Here is a 22,776-nt window from a genome sequence, read left to right as displayed (position 1 = left end):
AGATTTTATTGTAGAAGTAATAATTTTATTAAAAATAATACATTCTTTATCATTAAATGTCGTTTTTCTAATAATTATCTATATTCACTCCTTTTCTTCATGATTTCCCATATTTTCATTCTAATCTTAGTTAAATCTGCCTTTAATTTATTCATTTATTTTTCTCCTCTGTCAACATTTTCCTTCCTATTTCATATTTCCTCAGTTATAACCCTTTGAAAATTGTTGGAAATGGGAAATTGTTGTGTGTTTTGAAACACAAAACAATGTACTATTCCTTTCAGTAACATGTAACACAGTGCAACTTTGACTTAGGTTTTGTTCCATATCATAAGGTACAGTAATCTAAACAATTCATACAACTGTACTGAGCATCAAGATTTCATTCCTACAACCAGCAGTGTGAATGAATGTAATGTTTTGGAGCATTATAAGCATGGTAGTAAATATCCTGTGGGTAACAATGACTTGTTTCCTGTAATGCGTGTGTTTGAGTCAGTTTATTTCTTATAGGTAATAATGGAAAAATAAGACCAAGAGGCTGAAGTTGGATTTCATCAGTAATTTATTTAGGACATTCCCATGACCACTACAGGACGGAAGTTGTATTAGTGCATATTTTAAGGTATTCCAAAGAGATTTTTATAAAGGGTCTGAGATACATATTGCTCTCATTCAATATTTTTTTCAGTATTCAAAGTGATTAGGTTTCCACAAGACACCGGTGAATAATAGAAAGAAAACACTTGTCATCTCCCTGAGGGAAATAAAAATACAACCCAATATTAATTGATTTTATCATCAGTGTATGGCCTATTACTTTGCACAAATTTCAGTGGTTTTGGTATAAGACATAAAGCGAAAGTGAAAAATCATGGCTCAGAATGAAATACAATATCAAAGAAATGGTCTCTGTTCCTTTTGAAACACTAGAACTGAAATGTAAGTTCACGATTTAGTCATTTACAGGAGTAAATTCAAAGTCTGGTGTGTGCTATAGAGTGCATCATGTCATTCCAAAAATTAAAATTCAGCTGAGCACTAATGAACACAAAGATTGCATACAATACAAAAGTTAAATACCAAACAATAAATTAGGTTCATAAATTAATTAATAAAAAACATCTCGAAGCAACAGCAGTAAAAATTTAAATAAAGAAAATTGAGCTGCTCAACAATCTCATTCATGGACAACCTCACTAAAAAAAAAAAAAAAAAAAAAAAAAAAAAAAAAAAAAAAATGGCTACTCAGTTTTATTCCAGTGTTAACATGTCTAAGTGAAACTTCAACATCCTCTGTTCGTCACTGTTGGGCAGCTTCTCAGGCCAACTTATGAAAAGGCAACAGATGTTTCACAACCTGAATAAACTGACGGACACAGTGTTTCCTACAAGTCAGACACACAAGACGCTGCCAGTGCATATCATCAACACCTACATTCACAGTAGGCCGTCCAGGAATAAAATCCACCTCTGAGGTGGGAGGTGGGCTTTGAGGCCCATTCACTAACTTTCAGGAGGTTCCTTAATATTTGCAAAGTAATATTTATGCGAGTTTCGTGTCCCAGGTATCTCTAAGTATTTCCTATTTAAATAATGTACACAAGTTGTTTTTCTTGTAAACAGACGCATTTCTCATCTCCATACGACTCTTACTTCAGTTTCAAATCAGTCATCAACCCCTATATTTCTGCAGTGACGTCTATAGACATTTAATGAAACAGCCAACTACCAAGCTATTGCTATGATCGAGGACATCTCTCTCACTCTAGCATTCATGAAACAATGAACATACACCAAGTCACTCGCCCATGCCTCTCGTTTTCACATTATTAGTCCTTATACACAGTTTGCTGACCGTGCCCTCTTTCGTCGTGCATTATATGTCTCCTTACGTGGATCCGTCTCACCCGTCTGTCCCCTCCCATGGCGCCCTCCTCCTCCGACTGGCCGGCGCCCAGCGACGAACCCGAGCCTCTTGAATCTAAAAGGTGCAAGCCTCCCGGACCAGACCCTCGGCCATTCTCGTAGATGAGGATATTGAGGGTTTCTTCAAAGATTCGAGCCTCTGGAAACTCAACCTAAAGAACAACACATAATGGTCAATTTTGGCGGTGAGCGGCTCACAGCTTATTTTCCGTGGACAATACAGTTGAAAGTTTTTTTAACCTGTATCCTAATCTTCTATGTGTGAAAGCAAGGACGCCTCTTTTAAAAATACCAGCATGTTAGTGAGGTGCTTCCACCTCCAAGAATCTGTTGGAACAGATTGGGCTGACTATCAAATTGCTTTGGTTTGCTGAGGTTGTGAGTGGCTGGTGTAACAGTATGTTAAGTTCAGTTCAACAGCATTTGCTTCACCACAGGGATGATGACAGAGGATACTCCAATACAAGAAGCGTGTCCTGCTCTATGCACCTCAGCTATGAGGAAATGGCCTGTTACGTCACCTCACAACATTAGTCATTCACTGAAGTACAGACATGGTATATGACTGACCATGTGAACACATTTTCTAACCTTTCTAATTTGTTACATCTAGCAGAATTTTTATCCTCTAAGTTAAAAATGTTGGTGTAGTTGGGTATTTTTTTGGTGTGCTACAATTTAGCTTAATAAAATACAATTTCCACTCTAGCCAAAACAGTACACTCATAGCTTTAATATAACACTTAAAAAAAGATTGATTTGCCATAGCATAGCAGCCAACAGTTTAAGGGAATAATTCAACATTTTGGAAACATGCTAATATGTTTTCTGGCAGAGTGAAATGAGAAGGTTGACACCATTCTCATAACTGTTAAATATGGAAGTTATCTTTGTATAAAGGTCAGCAGCTAGCCTGGCTCTAACCAGGAAATTAGTTAATTACTGAACTTGTGATGCAGAAGTGGATTTTATTACTTTTGGACAGAGCCCTGTTAGCGGTTTCCCTGTGTTTACAGTCTTTGTTCTAAACTAAGCTAAGCTAACTGGCTGGCTGCTGTCCAATTCAATGCCTGAAAGCAAACAAACCACTGCTTTGACTCTGACTCTACGCATAATGTGATGCTTACTTTGGTCTGCTTCTTCTCTGTAGCATAGACAATGGATGTGCAGCACACTTCAGCAATCTTGCGGCCTTCGCCATAGAAAGACCAACAGCAGATCTCATCCCCGAGCACGTCTTTGACAAACAGGACCCGGCCATTAAATCTCAGCACGAGTTTGTCGAACAGTTCGATGTTCTTGAGCAGGTTATCATCAGAGTTGCTGAACACAGGGAGAGACAGAGAGTGAGTCACAATCAACTGAGGAGATTAATAAGCACTTTGTCCTCAAAATCAATTATGTGAAATGCTGATAGTTTGTTGTGGCAGAATGTGACTTGTCAAATTGATTTTCATGTTCTCTATGTGCACAGTCAGCAATAATTTTTACCTGGTGTAAGAGTATTTGTTGTTTCCTCTGTTGTTCTGCAGTTTAACTACCGGCTGTAAAGACAAGAAACAGGAATAAGTTCAGGTATTTATGTACTCTGTCTTTACAAACTGTGTGTTCATTCAAAGAGAACAATCTATTATTCATCCATTATTCTTTCCAATTCTGTACAAACAAACACTTACACAACACTACACAGGACTAGAGAATCGGGATTTGACAACTGCTAGACAAACATACACTTTGGTCAGTGCTCCACTGGATTTAAATAACATGTCATTTACCTTTCTACAAGTAGCGATCATCTTCTGTTCTTCTTTAGCTGAGGTGATCATGGGGATGCGACACACACTTTCAAAGACATCCTTTTGTTTCTGAACAAGAAGAAGAAAGAACAGTGAAACACACATGCACCTAACACATTTCCATTAATTGTCAACTGATGAATGAACTGGATAAAAATAATACTAATACCATCATAAGATACAAGGGTCCAAATTGATGTGATTAGATGCCTTTAGTTTAGTCTGACTAGTACAAAAACGTTATCATATGAATATCATGTAAGCATTCTGTAGATGGTCTTATACACAAACAGCACCAATAAAAAAAAAAAAAAGTATTATCTATTTACCTGCATGGCACTGAGGCAGTGCTGGATGAGTCCCTGGACCTGATAGTACTGGGCCTCCTTCAGAACCTCATCCAGCTCTCTGTGGTCCTCTGGCAGTGGTACTGAGCCATCTCGCAGGAAGTTCAAAACCAGTCCAAAATGTCTGCCACTCCTGTCCAAAATAACCCAACCTGGGACAGCAGGGGGGAAATCATTTTCAGTCATTCGCGCTCTTCGGTGATCAGTCTGGAGATTGTGCTTATGGTATCAATACTCAGATCCTTTTTGAGTTAACATTTCCTGACATAACTAGGTTAATAGCAGGATAAGAAACCATACTCCACCTTCAAAGTGACAATTAAAGCTTTATGATACTGATGACACAGCTCTCAAGACATTTAACAGTAACAATGTGGATTCAGTAAAAAAGGTTAAGTGCTCACAAGACAGGCACATCCACCCACCTTCTGAGTCTATGGTAACCTCTGTTCCTCCATTGCATATGCTCCGCAGCAGGCTGTCTTCCTTGCTTAATGTCTGGACCGTTGTATAATGCAGAGAGCCACCCACATTTAACTTGACGTACTTGCTCCCCAGCAGCCCCTGATTTCTGTGCTCGTCCGTGCCGTGGCAGGCAGGCTGGGAAACAGCAGACTGGGCAGAGTCGGCGGCATGACTGCCAACTGAAGCCTCAGCAGACATGGGGCTGAAGAGTCACTTCCTGACTGTAATGCAGAAAAATACAGTGGCTTGTTTATAGTCCAGGTTCAGACTAAAAAAAGGACTAGTTCTTCACTACTGTTTATTTCATGCATCTGACAGCTGCGGGGAAACCACACAGCTGTCAGCTGTCAGGCCTTAACCTATAAAGCAGGCTATTTCTGATTCTGACATACTCACTTTGTATTATATAGATGAGGACAAAGACCAGATCTGGTGATTTGTATTCACAGAAGCAGCACAGACACCAGATGTTGTACCATATCCAGCATGAAACATTTAAGTTGTGACAAGTTGGAGCAAGGCACGCTAGTAAATGGAAATCTTTATGATGGGTGTGGATGTGGAAGTAACTTTCCTAAAGGAGGTCCCAATATCACAGTCCTCCTCATGTATGGTCAAACACCCCCAGTTCCAGCTTAGGTTTCACAATCATAAAATAGCTGTTGTAACTGAGACCCAGTACTAAGAACAATGCTGGATCAAGAATCTGACAGACCTCTTTCCTGCTGTGAAACATGATGGTTTAGTGTATCCTGAACAAAGGAGGACAGGAAGTGAAGCCCTGAAACACCTGTTTATTTACTGCTTTCAAGAAAGTGAATAAAAATCACATATTTTAATTCGAAACTACAAAATGAACTGTACAAAGCTTACTAAGTCGTTATTCCCTTTACGTGAAAGTGCGTCAGTTTACCTGACCAAGTTTTTTTCCACACTTCATCTCACGGAGATACAGGAAGCATTTGTTACAGAACAGCCCATGTTCATTAACGTGACACAGTACATGTATTCATTAGCAGTGTACATGTTGTCTGTCCTGACACCTGGCTGAGGTTACTGTGATGACAGATGAACTTATCAGGTTAATACAATCCAGTAATGGAAGGTTAGCTTATAACCAAACGGTACTCACCACTCTGAACATCCACGGGAGCTGCGAGGCTGAACCTAGCTAAGCTAAAATAGCTAAATGTGTGAGCGTCAATCAGCCAGCAATCGTTAATAACCCGCCAGCTAACACACACAGCCCAAAGCGCACGAACCACTTCACAACGCAGTCAACGTTTGACAGTTCATTTTAATCGCAGCTAGCCCAGCTAAATCAAAGTGGCTAACAACAGCTAGTCTATTTGGCTACGCTTCAAGCTGGCGACGCTCCTTCGTTTCGTATCGCTTCTCGGGTGAAAAATCAAAAACCCGCTTTCAAAAAATGTAAAGTGCAAAAATTAAGAACGGTCAATTCCATTTTTGGACGTGATGGTTATTAAAGTGATGCTAATGCGAGAAGCTAAATGGGTCAATCGGAAACGAAACTAGAGCATCATCTTCCGCTGTTCTCTTCTTCTACCTTCAATACTGTGTTACCGAGGCATGAACGACTGCCCCCTCCTGGAGTGAAGACGTCAAATATTTTATTTTGAAATGTGTAACATCAAGTGTGATGTGATTCATGCATCTGCCTTGACAGTAGAGTTGAAAGCCTGTTTACAAACCAGACTGTATGGCATTAATGTTAAGGAACTGCAATGTCTAATGAGCAGGAATATCTGTATAATCGTTTTTAATGTTGATATGTACAATTCAAGGCAGCATCAATACAGACGAGAGCATACTAATATTTCCGGTAAATACTAATAAATAATAAAAACTCACAGAAATTATCACAAAAAAATCACGGGTCACTGTAGAACTGTCTTCAGTGGGAATAATAAAGATATTCATATTCATAAAGATTATCACTTGTTACTGATTATTATGTAGACTACTACAGAACACTACATAATACTCTAGACTATGTTTATTGGTATACACTTTTTTAAAATTAACTTCTGCACCATGTAATAGTGTGTAGTACTGCATGATTAATCCATGGTGTTAATATCACTATTTGTAACTAATATCAATGTATACATTATATTAGTATGATTATTATAAATAAGAACAGTAACATCAATATTTGTAATTACTATATTGATGAAGAAACGTCTTCGACCTCCCTTATCCATCTACTTAATGGCATCAAGGAAGTTGCAAAATTATCAATAAAACATAAAACATTGCTTTCCCATTGTGGTATTGTTTCCATTGTAGTGTTCCATTGGAGTTGTATGTGTATTAACACAGTGCATATTTTGTGTATGCAGGAATACAGATATAACCTTGCTATCTGGAAAAATAAGAGCTCATTTCTTTTTTTACACCATTCAACAGAGACTTTATTTCCTGTTCAGCAAATAATTTACTGCCTTCAAAAGAGTGTATTCATATATGAAGCAAAGAAATGCTACTGATGATAAGAGAAGAATTAAGTCTACAAAGCAACAGTCTCCAAGATCCTTCATTTGGCACAGTGAATGTAACTACATTCACTGTTCAAACAATCATTTGTAAATAAATACATAATGCATCACAGCAAGCAGCCAAGTTTGCAATTTTTCATCAACATAGTGCATACAACATCAAATCTGATAACAATGATAACTGTCAATAACTATAATGATAATGGCAAGATTGAGCAGAAGCAATATAATTTACAATCAGTGCATGCTCTAAGCATAATGACATTCATGTCCTCACCTTTTCATATATGTCATGTGACACTGGGTGACAATGCACTCCAGAAACAGCAAAGAATAAAATAAACACTGCCTTTGTAAACACTATTGCAACAACAGATGAAACACTTAGGGACATTAAATTATTTAACATTATATTTTGGCACTGAATTTTCATTATATATATAATGAAAATATATAACCTCCCCGTGTATATATGAGGCTCATATATAATTAACTATATATATCAACCTCAATCAATATTAAGTCAGATATTTACATTCAATTTGTGTGTGTGTATGTTACACAGAGAGAGAAAGACAAAGTGAGGAAGAGAAAATGACTGTCGATGTCAAACTTTTCTCATGATAAAAATTTAAGTGTTCCTCCCCTTTACTGTAACACGAGCCATTCTAAAAATGAAAGAAAAACATTCAGCGTGTGTTCTATGTTCATGATTTTAACTTTTGATTGTTACAAATAAATTATTGCGAAGTCCTCTAATGTTTTGGCCTTATAATGATTTAACTAACTAAATAAATAAATCCATTTCCCTCCACCCTCTCCCCATCTCTGGTTCCTATTCTTCCCACAGTGTTGTTGTTTTTTTCTTTGTTGTCAATTTCTTACCCTTCATAAGGCACCAGTCCTAATGATACGGAAAATTGGACCATGAAGTAGGACCCACATTTGGCAGACCACCATATCAGTGCAACATATCAAACTAAAGCACTTCCACAATTGATAAACCAGATACTGTGATGGTAAAACAGAAAGAAATTAATGATGGAGGGGGAGTGAGGCCTTATATCACTAAGGAATTTGTTTTCCAAAAGAATCTAATCTTTGTGTGGTTTTTAATTCTCACCAAAATCTTTTTTCTTCTTTAAATGGATACTTCATACTCCCGTGTATCCTGTAGTTAAAATAAGAAATCAAACAGTAAAAAATCAGTTAAGACTTAATAAGAACATATTTTAATGTTCAAATGAAATGGTCTATATAAAGAAAAAAATATATATACAAAGTCTAAGAGCTCACTGAAAACAAGTATAAAGTAAAGTAAGTTAAGGAAACACATGGTTAAAGTATCAGTTACTCACCCCTGCCTCATAAAGGGGGTTGTTGAAATCGGACTCGACTGTAATGGGACTGTAGGAGTGCGTGTGAGAGAGAGACTTCCAGAAGAGCGGCTTCCATTCTAGTCTGCATATGCTGTGGGTGAGAAAATAAAATTACATGACCACATGAATAAAGGCTACAGTGCTTTCATTACTGTGAGCTGAGGTGAAGAAAAGTAAAGGCTATATGCTATATCACAGACATGGTTGAATGTAAATATGCATGTAAACTGATCAAGGATTAAAATGTTGCTTTTGATAACCAGGATACTTACTTTGTGTAGTACATATAAATTCCTCCAATCAGGAGAATGACCAGGATGATTGGCAGAATTATTGCCAAAGCAATGTTCTCACTCAGGATCTGATGGGATGGCTCAAATGACTGGGACACTGCGAAACAATCAAAAAGTCATCAGAAAAAAAGATGCCCTTTTCTATCAAACATGATTAAGTGAGCATATATTACATTTCCTGAATTTAAACTGCCTGGTGCTATTAATGCACTAATGATTGTGAGTATTCCAGTGTACAAAATTAACAAAATCGTCCACCACATTGTTGTTCTTGATACCACCACTAGGTGGTGTCAAATTAAAGAATTTAAATCCTGGATGTAGTGGCTTTAAATATTATCTTGTCCAAAAATCTTTTGACGTCATACACATCACAGATAGGAGGAAAAAAATCACCTTCTAATTTGTGATCATCCAAGAGCTCCTCGTATGCCACTGTGTGAAATGAACAACAAGAGAATTATTATTATTATTATAACATAAATCACACTTGACAGTCCTAAATGCATCTTCAGGTTCTCATCATATTTTTATGCTCATCTATATTCTATTATGAAAATAATGACAAGTAAGAGCACAAAAAGGTAACAGCTCTAAAAAGCAGTTTCAAGCCATTTTCCAGTTCTGTTCTTTGACAGAACAAAGTGTTAAAAGAAGGTCCAGGGCAGTATATAAAAATGTTTTGACAACAGTGATAACCTTTACCTTTGCAAAAGGGCGGCGGGCTGTTCCACTGAGAGGGATGGCCGGGAACACAGCTGATGATGACCTCACCGATAAGTTCGTAGCCCTCGTAACAGAAGAAACGCAGAGTCTCTCCTGCTTGGTAGCTGTGCTTGTACAAGGTTTGGTAGCCGTTGTCAGGGACTCCAGGGTTTGGGCACGGGTCATACTTTACTGTTCAGAGGACACAAAAATGCACAGAGGGCGGTCATATATTTGCAGTTGAATCTAAATGTGCAGCGATGGGCAGTCATGAACAGACAGGCAGGAAAGGCACTTACAGACACACTTAGGACTGCGGTCGCTCCATTTGGGGGTGCCGGTGTCTCGACCATGGCAGGAGATTTGGCTGGGACCTTCCAGCTGGTAACCTTGGTTACAAGAGAAACGGACGACTGTTCCAACCGCGAAACCTGCTTCAGGGCGCACAGAGCGTGCTCCGTTTACCACCTCTCCTGGATCAGGACACTGCTGGACTGTGGGGGACAAAGTGAGGACACATATTAAAGCATTATATTTGATCCTGCAAGTGGGTTTCATCAAAAGGAAAAGTTCTACATTTTGGGAAACTGATACCACTCTCATATCTCTATGGTGAATATATAGTTGGAGCCAGCAGCTGGTTAGCTTAGCTTAGCATAAAGATTGAAAATGGGGAAACAGGTGCCACGGATCTAACTGAAAGTAACACAATCTGCCTACCAGCATCTCTTCAACTCATCAGTTAACATGTCTGAATGGTTTAATCTGTAAATGAATTAGTGCCAAAATGACAATGTGCTGTTGACAGGATGGTAACCACCAGATTATTTCTTAGCCGGCTGGTGGATTTTTTTTTAACCTTTGTACAGCGCCAGGCTAGCTGTTTCCCTCTGTTTACAGTCTTTATGCTAAGCTAAGCTAACCAGCTGCTGGTCCCAGAAATATACTGACTGCACACAGATCACAGATGTGCATTAAGTGTCCCCAGTACTTGTCTCACCTTTAACACAAGTGGGTGGACTGCTGCTCCAGGACAAGTCCCACTGGCAGGTGATGATATCAGAGCCGCTGATGTCATATCCTGGTTGGCACTGATAGGTCAGAACACTGCCTCTCACTGGGGAGGAGTGGGAGGAGCTGAACCAGCCGAACTCAATTTGAGGCACAGTGGGGCAGGTGTCATTCGGCTCAACCTCTGCATGATACAGAAAGAGAGAAAATTCACCGAAAGAAATTCAAGGCTGTTCATGATCTTGCCTAAAACTGGCAGATCTAATCTGTCCTGTTCAATTTTGACAAAGACTTTACACAGGCCTGCATACTTTAAATGTAAAAGATGTGTCACTTTGAGCCATAAAATCAGTTAATTAAGGTGTAGACTTACCACGATAATGAATAAGGAATCCCTGACTCAGGATAAAACTGGAATCATCTGGATCACTCTGAAATTGAATGGTGACCTCTGACCCCCCTGACACAACCTGGAAACGCTCTCTGGACCCCAGGTACTGCCCGATCACGTGAGACATGAGATCACGTCCATCAAAAACAGTCAACACATCAGTGTGGCGGATATTTAAGCTTTAAGAAGGAAAAAACAAGAATAAAGAAAAAAAAAGAGAAATGAGGTTAGTCTGCAGAGAGGTTCTGTTTTTTAAAATGAGCAGTCCACCCACCTTCGTCAGTGCGTAGTACAGAGAGGAAAGGCAGGAGAGGCAGAAGATTATATAAAGCTGCAACATAGATACTATCTCTACTTTTCTTTCTCTTTCATTTTCTGTTTTACTTTTAAAGGCAATCAGATACAATTTACATACTGGCAAAAAAATTAACTTATGAAAATATGTACGTATCATGTAAATACATGTATTGTGTATCACAATGTAAACTTGCTTAAGATGTTACATGTTACTAACATTGAAAAATGAGCTGAAGTCGTGTATACGGGTAAAGACTCACGTGATGAATTTCATATCTGAATACAGGTTGAATTTTAACTATTACAGCAATTCATTAGCAATCAGATGAGTGGTGACCCCATTTCCCTAAGGGGAAAATCATATTTAAGCAAATTCATTCGGCAATATTTCTGTTGAGCCGTGTCATCAAAAGCATGTCTACCATCTCTTACCTACACTTTTCTTGACTTCAAGGTTTCACATGTGTTTTTTTCACCCACATATATTGTATTGTAAACCCTTGGCAATGTAATACGTTGTCATTTGCCAGCATGAGGAGATTATCCTACACATGTAACAATAACCAGCTAATCTTTACAACAAATATCGAAAGTTTTATTTCTGACTGGATGGCACGACAAATACAAAATGTTGTACAATGTAGTTTTGATATATATACTCCTACTCATACACATCAGTTAAAATTGCCAAACTATATTTAGCTTTTCAGTGTTTTGATTCAGTGTGTGAAACACACTTGTATCCAGGTCATACGTATGTGTAATAACCATCCTCCTACACATACAGAACCTGGGCTCAGTGAGATTTGAGCTCAGCAAATTAGAAAAATTAGAGGCAACATCTGCGATGTAAAGGGATTATGTTACTATACCTGTAGGGGTACTGTGTTTTTGCTCATTTCTTTGTAAGACTATATGCAATTATTCAATTTGCTGACGCTTACAAAATACACACAAAAACATCGCTGGTTACTTTTTAATTGCCAACAACCTAAAATTAGCAATACTCACATCTGGACATCCAGTTCAATGCGTTTCTCCTCATTACCATGGATCTGCCATACACAGTCTAGCCCCTTGGAGTAGCTCTGGGGCCAATCAGGAGACAGGATGGTACCCATGGGCTCGGTCAACTCCCCTCCACACAGAGCTGAAAGGGCAGAGGAGAGGAGAGACACTGAGGTGAGGACGTAGCTGGGACACTGAGAGAATAATGAAAAGGAGGGATGAAATATCAACAGAAATTGGACAAAGGAAAGCAACTGGAGAAGAAGTGAATTATTGCTGGACTGAGACAAAATAATTAAAGACATGAAATAGTGATAAACATCACAGACTTTCAAACACTCAAGAGCTAGAGAGATGTGCAAAATGGTATATGGCATCATAATGAATGGCTTACTTGATTGGCTTAATTTCATTAAGTACACATCCATGCTGTCTGGCCTTATTAGAAAGTAGTTCACTTATTCTATTGGCAGATTAATTAATGGATGTGAAGAATGATCAGTTCAACACTTTTACCTCATTATTTGACAACAAACACAGAAACTTGTGGCCTGAACAGACAGATACTACAAAGAGCTACGAAAGTGTGTCAGTAGGTAGACACCAACTCTGGGTGCAAACTGCAGTGACAGGAGCCAAATGGAGCTCCTCTGTTTCAGTGCAAAGCAACAAATTTTGCCTGTGAGAACACATTTAGTTTGATTGTGTTTGGAGGATACTCCTGACTTCACATACAACGCAGAGAGTCTCTATTTGTTTCCCATTAAAACCGAGGCGTGAAACCGTGAGGCCACACGGACACGTAATCGTCCTTATGTGTTGCAGAGTGAATCCAGAATTGGTCGCAGAAACATGTGACGGAAAAGAACACGAGGACAGTTACATCCTACACACACCACCCTCAGAACAACATTTATCAGATATATTTCATTGAGAGCATGAGATAAGGAGGATAAGACCACTAGGATCAAACACTGGGAAACAGCTTTGCTTTGAGAGCAACAATCTTGATCCCTACTCCACTCTGAGAGAGACTGCCCTCCTCCGTATGTGGATGCTCAAGAACTTGTTGATAACTATGAAACCTCTGACCTCCTCTGCATGCGAAGCACTCAAGTTAATGGCACCCTCTTCCCTATACGTCACTGCGTGTGAGTCACTTTCTGCAAGTGAAAATACAACACAGCATATGGCTTTCAGAATATCTTTCTGTCACTTTAATGCTTGACTGAAACTATAACACCTGTGTTTTCAGCCAGTCCCCTGACCCGGTGCAAAGTCTCTGCCAGTTTTATATCTGCCACAGTCTCTCTCCTACTCTCAGTTTTCACAGCATGCCAGCAGATCAGCAGATGACTCAGACAGCATGGCTGTAGTCTTCATGCTACAACATCTTGACGCTTCAGGCACCCATCTCAACACAATTTGATTTGAATATTAATGAGGCAAATTGCTTTGTTACTTCATGCAAAAACATACGAAAACTCCATGTGTTTTGGAAATATGCATCAAGAAACAGGAGGGAGGACGAGGGATAAGAAAATGTCTGATTAGATAAAATAAAAATGGAATTTCATGAATTGCTAGGTTTGACATGTTACTGGATATTCAGCTCAATCCTGAAACTTACCTCTGCACACAGGTTCGCTGTCATTCCAGTGGGGATTGCTGGGGTCGACGCACTCAATCGTCCCCGAGCCTTGTTCCATGACGAAGCCTGGAGAGCAGGTGAAGGTGATGGTAGTGCCCAGCTGATATGTTATGTCACTGCTGCTGAAATTGCCGTGGGGCATGTAGGGCTCCCAGCAGTGTTCATCGTCGAAAGCTAAAAAAATAAAAGACAAAGAGGAGGGAATTAGGCACAGTGTGTGTGTGTGTGCATGTATATACTGATCCGAAAAAGTAGTTACTTATTTCTGAGTATTCTAGTGGTTGTTTTTAAGCAACCATACCCATTTAATTGAGGAGGGAACAGTGCAGCTTCTCACTTGGGATGACCCAGAAATCTCAAAACCTTCTTGGCTAGAAAAAGCCAAGGTGTAAGGTGCTAAAAGCTTAAGTAGTGAACATCTCCAAAGCCTAAAATAAATCCCTCTGGAGCGTGGGCAGACTGTAAGCACTTATGTGGCTCATTATGGCCCTCTTAAACACAACAACAAACTAATGGGAAGAAAGCCTTGGTTTTCCAGTGGGCTGTAGCCTATTAAACTCCAATTCCCACTAAAGATGTAACACATCAATTATCTAACTTATCTGACTAAATTATACCTGACTTATTGAGATTAGGAAGGTCAACCTTGAAAAGCTTTATTGAGATTAAAATAACTTGTAACAAGTGACACATCACCCCAGAGGTTTTTGAATTCATGTAAATGGTGGGTCCAGGTAATTCTACAATGAATCATATCCAACTTATTTTCAGGCAAAATGCTGACCCAGGTACTGAACATTATATAAAAATGAGGTTAAAAGGATGTACAGCCTTGCTGCTGCCTTTGTGTTTTGCTGAATGCGGAAAAGACCTCATGTGAGGAGAGGGACGCAGGCTGAGTGTGCAAAGTCTCTGCGTCTCACCCTCATATCGCAGTGCCAGGAGCAGAGGGATGGAGGAAGAATCAGCTGTGAGCTCCAGGTACAGCGTGGAGCTCTCACTCAGCAACCCACGTTCTGGGACATCATCCAGGTCTGAGTCAAAGAGCGGTGGAGACAGGGAACTGTTCCCACTGCGCACAATTAACCTGAGAGGAACAAACCACAAAGACACCTGCTGATAAATTTGTGAAAACAGGGAGGTGCCATGATCGGTGTCTGACCTGGAAGTGTATGAATATGCATGGATAGCAGGCTAAAGGTATCAACATCAGCAAATATGGTGTAACATGGAGAATAAAACTATTTAGATTTGATCTAGGATGAGGATCATTAATCAATGATGGTAGGTAGAAGGTGTAAGAAATAAAAAGTGAGTGAGAGTCTAACCATCTAGCCAATTGGGGAGGGTTCAGGAAGTTTAAAGTTCAACTGTATGGCTTAGTATGCTGAACAAGTGAACATTAAGTGAAGAGGAGAAATAGATAAAGGTAAAGCTGCTCTAATCTGACTGTGGAAAGACTCTGAGGATGATTTGATATGTGCTTTCTCTGTGACAAAAACACAAACTTACTTATCGTCGTCTTCGTCCAGTGCAATCCTCTCAAAGTGTAGGTGGAGTCTGTGTCCCTCTTTGGCTTCTATTAACCAGTGGCAGCTCAAGTTATTTCCATTACTGTGGTTGCTGACAGATGGCGGGGGAGGAGACAGTATCCGGCCCACCGTTGCGTTACGAATCCACCCTCCACAAGACACCGCTAAGGAAAAATGACACCCTGCATGTTATTTTCCAGCAATCCCACATCGTTACATTCAGTTCCAATGTAAGTCAGTTTACTGACCGACGCATTGAGGTTCGGGAGTGCTCCAGTGTGGCTGTGTTGTGTTGATGCACGTAGCCACCTCATGGCCGCGAACCTGGAAACCTGGATCACAGTGAAAGTGCGCCTGACCTCCGGGGTGGATGTCCGTCACTGTCACTCCGCCGCCCTCGGGAGACAGAGGGAACGGGCAGGACAGCAGGAAGGCTGTTGATGAGACAGGAAGAAAATGAAATTTATCTTATAAAACTGAAGATAAACATCTGTGATAAAAGTACAAGAAGGACCTGCTGCCTTTACCTTGATAGTGGAGGCTGAACATGCCGTGGTTGGTCTGCCGCAGACTGCGATAGTGAATGTACACCTGATTGGTTGTGCTGCGAATCACCTGACCCTCTCTCATCAGGGTCTCGTTGGCTAACAGCTCCGGTCCCGTACCTCCATACCCCATGATCATCAGAGATTCTTCCTTAGACAGATTTACTTTTCTCACCTAAGGGGGCAAAAGAGTAAACAATGATATGCAAACTGTTCTGTTGTTGTCTTAATAAGCAAACCTGCCAGACATGTCAGCACTGAGTGAAATTACCACTGATCTACAGCCTCATCTAACTCAAGGCGTACTGTGTTACAGTCTCTATGCAAATATTGCTCCTTTAAGATGAACTAATGAAAAACATAAATAAAGATAGTGTGCTGTGTGAAACAGTCTTAAATTGATACAGTGTAGCTAATTGACCATATCACTGCTGCAACACTGTTACTGTTAGACCGTCATTATTTATTAGACAAAGACTATGTGTTTCAAAATTTGTATCTAATTAGCTATCTGAGATCACATTCATAAATAAGATCTAATTAGGTTTTGACTTATGTCAAAAGCATAAATTGTCTAGATAGCCTGGATAATCAGCTCAAAGGCAACATTAAATTGACTTTTAACTCTTCTACAGTGGAAAAGGTTGATATTTGAAAAGATTTTGAAAGTTTTAAGGACTCATAGGAGATAATGCACATTACCTGAATTTCCACACCATAACCTGCATACACAGTGATGCTGTAGGTGCACTCCAGAGGGGAAAAAGATGATGATGATGATGCAGGATCTGGTGACTCGACAACATCCTCCATCGCTGACAAAGTCGCATTGCACTGTACTGTGAAAAGAGGGACAGGCAGGAGAAGACAAACTTAAACAGTGTATCGAGGATCACATCAAATGCTTTTTACATTCACTTCATATTGGAAATATACATACATTAGCAAACATTATTTTTATAGCAGCAGCATGACTCATTGATATGGTTTAAGTACTTTGCTCAAAGGCTTCTTGGCAGTTTCTGAGTGATATGAGATCACAGGTTTTATTTTTTGCCTAATATGATATTTTCACAGTCAGTCAAGGATTTTTAGGAGTCAAGGTGCATCTACTTTTTTCACCCCCTTAAAAGATGTGCTCTTCCCACCAAGGCATTCTGACAGTTTTGTAATGGAACAGAGAATGCATCCCATTAACCAGGTATTTTTTGGATGAGGATTGGTGCATTCGGGTGCGGCTGAAAGCATCCAGTGATGTAAAGATGAGAGAGAAGTCACAGTGTCTTTTAGATCTTTTATCAAACTCTGTGAACTGTGTTTTCACTGAGTGTCTAGAAGCCTCCTACACTCCTGCCAATCTGCACCGCATATACTGGGAAATGATGAAGAATTCGTAGTTATCAGCAAAAATTCAAAGGGGGAGCAGAGACCCACAGGTGTATTCAGTTATTTTACGAACCTGGTGCTGCGTGCTCACAATTTATTCAAGGCTCTGCATTACTTAAGGTATGTGTACTTGTGCTGGAATTAAATGATTTCATGGGAAGCTTCTTTCAAATTAAAGGACACAGATGAGACACACATACTTGTCTTACTGCTGTCAGATGCAGAGCAATGCTATAGTGATTACCATTATTGCTATAATAAAATATGTTGCCCTGCATTTCTGGTGTGTAATTAAATTGATTTACTGGTTGAGGAATGTATAAAAACTGAAAACAATAACATGCATAGAAGGTGTCTTTATGGTCTACTTGGGTGTGACAAAAAAGAAGTTGCTTGAGTTGGTGCTTTAATGGAACCAGGTGGAACTAGCAACAGTAGAGCATTTTTTATTTGTTTGTTTTTTGTTGAGTTTATTTGGTTTTATGATGACTAATCACCTGTATTTCATATCTGAGTACTCTGACCATTTCAAAGCAAAATGCTTAACCCTCCTGTTGCCCTTCGTATTCTGTATACTTTTTTCTTCTTACTATTATTCAAAAACAAAAGATAACCACTTCAGAATCATGAATGTCATGCACAACAACAAATCCTACTACACACACACACACACACACACACACACACAGAGGCACATTGTCGGCCACTGGGTCACTTTGACCCAGAGGACAACGCAAGGGTTAAAGTGAGTTAGCTGGACTGCACCTGCCTTAGATGGACCCTGCTGTCTCCATACTGTTACTGTTGTGTGATGGGGTCTAGTGCCTGATACTGGATGTCAAAGGCATGGTAAAAACTCTAAGCCATCGCTATGTGAACCACAGGGATTGCATAAAAGTAAAAAAAAATTGTGAGGTTTGTTAGGCTAACCTGAAAAACAAGCAAAGAACGAAAAGAAATTATGATTTGGTCAATGACCACATATTGATCTAAAGTATCAACATATTTATAGTTTGGATGAAAATAAAGACAAAGAAGAAGCTGTGAACTAAGACACACAATTCAAATTAAAATTCAGTAACAAAAATTTTATCAAAAGTACTTATACATATACGTATACAGTATGTATCAATGAATACAGACTAAATTGAAGCGCTGCCTTTAGTGAAGCTATGGTGTGTTAGATTGCCCAGCATTAAATTATTTTATTGACTGCACATTACCAACTGAAACTGCTGCTATGCTTCAGAAAAATGAATTTATTGACCACTGCTTGTAATACAAATGGCATCTGCAGAGGAAAGGCTTTTACAGTCCATCTAACTAACAATGAACCAATTTTTTTTTTTTTTTTTTGAAAAAACTGTTAGCAAGAGACATCAATAAAGATTAACTAACCCAACACTGTCAGTAATTCATCTGAAAGTGCTAACTGAGCATACAGACAGGAAGGAGTAAATAAAAGTCTAGCCACTTAAAGCAGCAACTCAAGCATCTTCCAAATATGAACACAATCTGTGTGTAGCAGATACGATTGTGTTGTCTCATCATTCTTTGAAAGGCAGAGAACTTTAAATCAATTCTATCCACAACAAAGAGTTTGTATTTTAGAGTTAAAGCTCTGTCAAAAAAATTAAAGAGACTGATTTTTTAGAAATATGCTTATTTGCTTTCTTGCAAGAAGATTCATACCATTAGCATTTCATTTTTCACTAGCCCAGCTCCGTCCACAAAAAAAAGAGAAAGTCATAATGTGTAAAATGATGATGCTGTGCTGTTTTACAGTTTGTTTTCATTATAGCTTGAATAAATTCGATTTTACACATTCATCAGTGAGCTTAAGAGGTGCTGGTAGGCAGATTTTGTTAGTGTTGGACAGAGCCAGACTAGCCATTTCCAGTCTTTATGCTAAGCTAAGCTAACCAGTTGCTCGTTGTAGCTTAGTATTTTATGTACAGATCTGAAAGTGGCATCAATCTTCTCAACTACCTCTGGACAAGAAAGTAACAAAGCATATTTCCCAAAATGTCCAACTATCCCTTTAAAGTATGATTGCATTTCCATGATGTGTGAGCACGCTTCTGACATTTCCTCCTCACAATTCCCAGTAAAGACAAAATAAGACCCCTGAGAAAGCAGATGACAAACACATCTCTCTCTCTCGCTCTCACTCACACACACACAAACCTCACTGATCATTCATCTTGTGTGACATTTCTCTCCTCACATCTGGTGTAAATTAGCTGACGTCCCGCTTGCTAAAATAACATTTCCTTAATTCTCATTTGTAGCTGTTGCTGTGTAGCTCTCATCCACCCTCAGCGAGAACTGCACCAGCTGAGGGAAATGCTGTAATGTTGTCTCACTTAAGTGTATTTCTGACAATCACTCACACAAGATGCTATGGTGCTCTTAACCACCACCTATTAGTATTCCGCTGATGAAGGCATTGTTGACTGAGTCATACTGATTTGTCAAATTAATACGTCTTTTCTTACAATATTAGCATAATAACAGTGCTGATATTATTATTTATTCGTCCAATTGCTTGCTTGTTATTAAGTTAATAAGTTGTCTTCATGTTCACTGATTCATTTTCATTTGTTTACTAATAATAACTGAAAGACAAAGAGTGTATTTAGATTTTATTGTCAAGATTATTCTGGATACAGACCAATGACTGTGTCACATGACAACAGACATACTTCATGCCCAAGCCCCTCTTGTGTATGTTTTATCTCACTGGTTTCAAAACATCATTTTTTTTTTTTAATCAGTCATCTGCTTCGTATTATCACCATGAATCATATTCTTTGTGACTGATTAAAGTTTTATTGAAGGGATAACGATTTCTACTTCAAAGAACTAAGGGCTCTACTCAGGACCAGACAGTATAGATCCTGGATTCTCTGGATTTAATGGCTAATTTTAACCACCCTGCAAGCTAGTCAGCTTCACTAATCTATGCTGTATTTTCTGGGCACAACATACAGTTTGTGTGCCGTGTTTTGGTGCCAGAAATTCTAACAATCATCTGAGGATGCACACATCCTTCTCACAGCATCAGACAGGAAAGCTAGGCTGCACCTCATCATCTTCATCACCATTCTGTGTATACACTCGCTCCTTTGAGGCTCTCTAGACTTCATTTGTCTGTGTCCTTCCAAAAGTCTAAAGAATGAATCCCTGAAATGCAGAGGTACAAGAAGCATGTTATTCCTGCAGAAGTAAGAGGCATCAACAAAATGTGTGCACTTTAGATATTGTTACTAGACAGCTAACAATGTCAGAATGTTAGCAGTGAGTTAAACAAGCAAAAATCAATACTGGATACTGAATGTCACTTCATTATTAGCAAATAACTATGTTAACTCCATAGCTAGCTTAAAAATGAATCATTTAAGATAGCTTTTTAACACTGTTGGAATTTTCTTTAAAATGTAGTGTTACATGTGTATCTATTTCTTTACAAGTAGCTCACGTTGTATAGTAACCTGTTGATGTTTCATCATTAATATTTAACAACTGTTTCATGTTACCTTGTCTGTTGGGTAATCTCCTTGTTAGTCTTTCTTCAGAGGGAGGCCGAGAAGAGAAATAGGTGAAGTCGCGACACGGAACCAAAGTGATTCAGTAGGAAATTGTTGTCACTGCCAGCGCCAGCAAAATCTGAGCAGCTCTAAAGCCACGGTGAGATTCTTAGTTATTTGTTCAAGCATTTTTTTCTTCACAACTCTATATCAGGGCTATATTAATCAATAAACAAGCAGGACTCAAGGGAAGTCAAGTGGGGGCATGCAAATACCTGGCATGTGCATTGTGGTTATGGTGGTTGTGGTGATCAGAGTGGTGGTTGTCTCCTCTTCAATGGGCAGCAAAGACATGGTATTCCTCGATCCCGCCTGGCTGGCAGCAGAAGAGGAGCTTAAAGCTGTGGTGAGCAGCCCCGGTGATATGACGGTCGCTGCTGATTCGGTCTGCCCAAGCCCGGGCACAGCCTGTGTCGGGTTGGTGGTGGTACCTGCAGAGATCAAAAGTTTAATTGAATGTGTGTCATTTCCAGTGAGCGATCACCCACATGGTACTGTAGCTGTATTACCTAAGCCATACAGTCCTGTGTCTTAGTGTACCTGTGCTCGCAGGAGCCCGTCCTAAGTACTCCTTACTCTGCAGGGCAGCATGGATCAGGTCACCCAGTGGGTAAGACTCTGGGGTTGATGTTGGTGGTGTATCAGGCTCAGGAGTCATAAAGCGCATACCTGAAATAGCCAGGACAGATTTGGATAAAATAAAACAAAACAAACCTAATTGGGAGGACATGGCGAGTAAGCTGCATAAAAAATGTATTAAGTATTTTTTTCAACCAGGTTTAAGATGAAGAAGGTCTGTATTAGTCCATGATTGTGCTGTGACAAACAAACGTGCATGCAATAGACAACAAAACACACGCACGCACACACACACACACACACACACACACACACACACACACAAACACATACAGTTACCTGAAACTAGGTGGACCATGGTGACATACAGCATCACAGCAAAGCGTGTGAACCCCATGGCTCTGGATGAAACTGAATGACCTGAGAAGGTTAAAATGAGCAGAGTGATTAGCATTAACTATAATGCGAAAAATGTAAATAGAACGATTACTGTATCTTGTACTGTAATGTAGTTGCGTACATTAGTAGCTTATGATTGCTGCAGGAGGTACGGAAATAACCCATGCTAACACGAACTGGTAATGAATAGCAAATTATTAGTCATATCATGAATTATTCTCTCGCAGATCAGATACTGATCATATGTTTACATCACACAGGCCACAATGACTCGGATTAGAGGATCACTGCGATGTGATACTGTAAAAGCTCAGCTCCATCAATCTGGAAAACATCCATTCAGTTTAAACAATACAGAAGCATGAATGACAATTTCATACAAGTTCTTTTCACAGGTCTCGGAGAAAGGGAACAGATGTACATCGCACACGGTATAAGGTTAAATATTCAGGCTTTCTCTCTGCATTTTCTCACCCAAACCTGCAACAACATGCCCGAAAATGCGCTATTCCAAAATTCAGCAAAGGAGCCTACCCTCGCCGCAGGTAGACTCTAAACATTGTTACATTATCAACCTGTTAATGGTAATGTGTCATAAGGCACCTCCGCTGTTATTCGAGGCGTTTCCTCGGTGAAAATGCCAGCCTGGTGTGTGACAAAATGATGGGGCTATACGAGGCAGCATCACTCGCACCTCCCCCGGCCCTCTTTGTGCGGAGGACGATTTTTGGCATCAGTCATCACTACAGTGAGACCGACATCCATCTCGGCAACGCTGAAAGGTGCCTGCCGCTTACCTTTGTCCTCCAGGCTGCGCCCCGTGTGTTCTGTTTTTTCCCCCCGTTGGACTGTATCCTGTTGCTTTAGGATGCGAGAACACGGCGGGGTTTGTGCTGGTGAGATGCCCCTAGCTGGTTACCGTGTGGTTGACGCATTCGGCTATGATGTGAGGGC

The 22,776-nt window shown here is 39.6% G+C and overlaps 2 protein-coding genes across 5 annotated transcripts; both read right to left on the bottom strand.

The window, feature by feature from the left end:
* Window positions 1-547: 547 nt before the first annotated feature.
* On the bottom strand, window positions 548-6,106 carry kctd13 (potassium channel tetramerization domain containing 13). The gene is made up of 7 exons (XM_018672686.2): window positions 5,670-6,106; window positions 4,498-4,758; window positions 4,055-4,224; window positions 3,705-3,794; window positions 3,421-3,473; window positions 3,057-3,252; window positions 548-2,081 (listed from the first exon to the last, which is right to left on the bottom strand). Exons 2-7 carry the CDS (start codon window positions 4,733-4,735, stop codon window positions 1,833-1,835), a joined length of 996 nt encoding a protein of 331 aa, XP_018528202.1. The 5' UTR covers window positions 4,736-4,758; window positions 5,670-6,106; the 3' UTR covers window positions 548-1,832.
* An 836-nt stretch (window positions 6,107-6,942) lies between these two features.
* On the bottom strand, window positions 6,943-22,774 carry sez6l2 (seizure related 6 homolog (mouse)-like 2). Of its 4 annotated transcripts, none has more exons than XM_018672659.2 (19): window positions 22,620-22,774; window positions 21,763-21,843; window positions 21,385-21,513; window positions 21,060-21,275; window positions 16,571-16,707; window positions 15,851-16,043; window positions 15,572-15,757; window positions 15,304-15,487; window positions 14,715-14,878; window positions 13,771-13,965; window positions 12,144-12,282; window positions 10,818-11,014; window positions 10,434-10,628; window positions 9,733-9,927; window positions 9,434-9,625; window positions 9,125-9,163; window positions 8,708-8,825; window positions 8,415-8,526; window positions 6,943-8,227 (listed from the first exon to the last, which is right to left on the bottom strand). In XM_018672659.2, the coding sequence occupies exons 2-19, from the start codon at window positions 21,818-21,820 to the stop codon at window positions 8,198-8,200; spliced, it is 2,679 nt and encodes an 892-aa protein (XP_018528175.1). In that variant the 5' UTR covers window positions 21,821-21,843; window positions 22,620-22,774; the 3' UTR covers window positions 6,943-8,197. The 4 variants fall into 4 exon arrangements, with proteins under 4 accessions (XP_018528175.1, XP_050929980.1, XP_018528166.1 ...); XM_051074023.1 differs by having other exon boundaries at window positions 21,763-21,834; XM_018672650.2 differs by lacking the exon at window positions 22,620-22,774 and adding an exon at window positions 22,426-22,523.
* Window positions 22,775-22,776: the final 2 nt, after the last annotated feature.

Source organism: Lates calcarifer, linkage group LG11, assembly GCF_001640805.2.
Source record: "Lates calcarifer isolate ASB-BC8 linkage group LG11, TLL_Latcal_v3, whole genome shotgun sequence".
Lineage (NCBI taxonomy): Eukaryota > Metazoa > Chordata > Actinopteri > Centropomidae > Lates > Lates calcarifer.
This window is presented reverse-complemented; position numbering and strand designations above follow the sequence as displayed.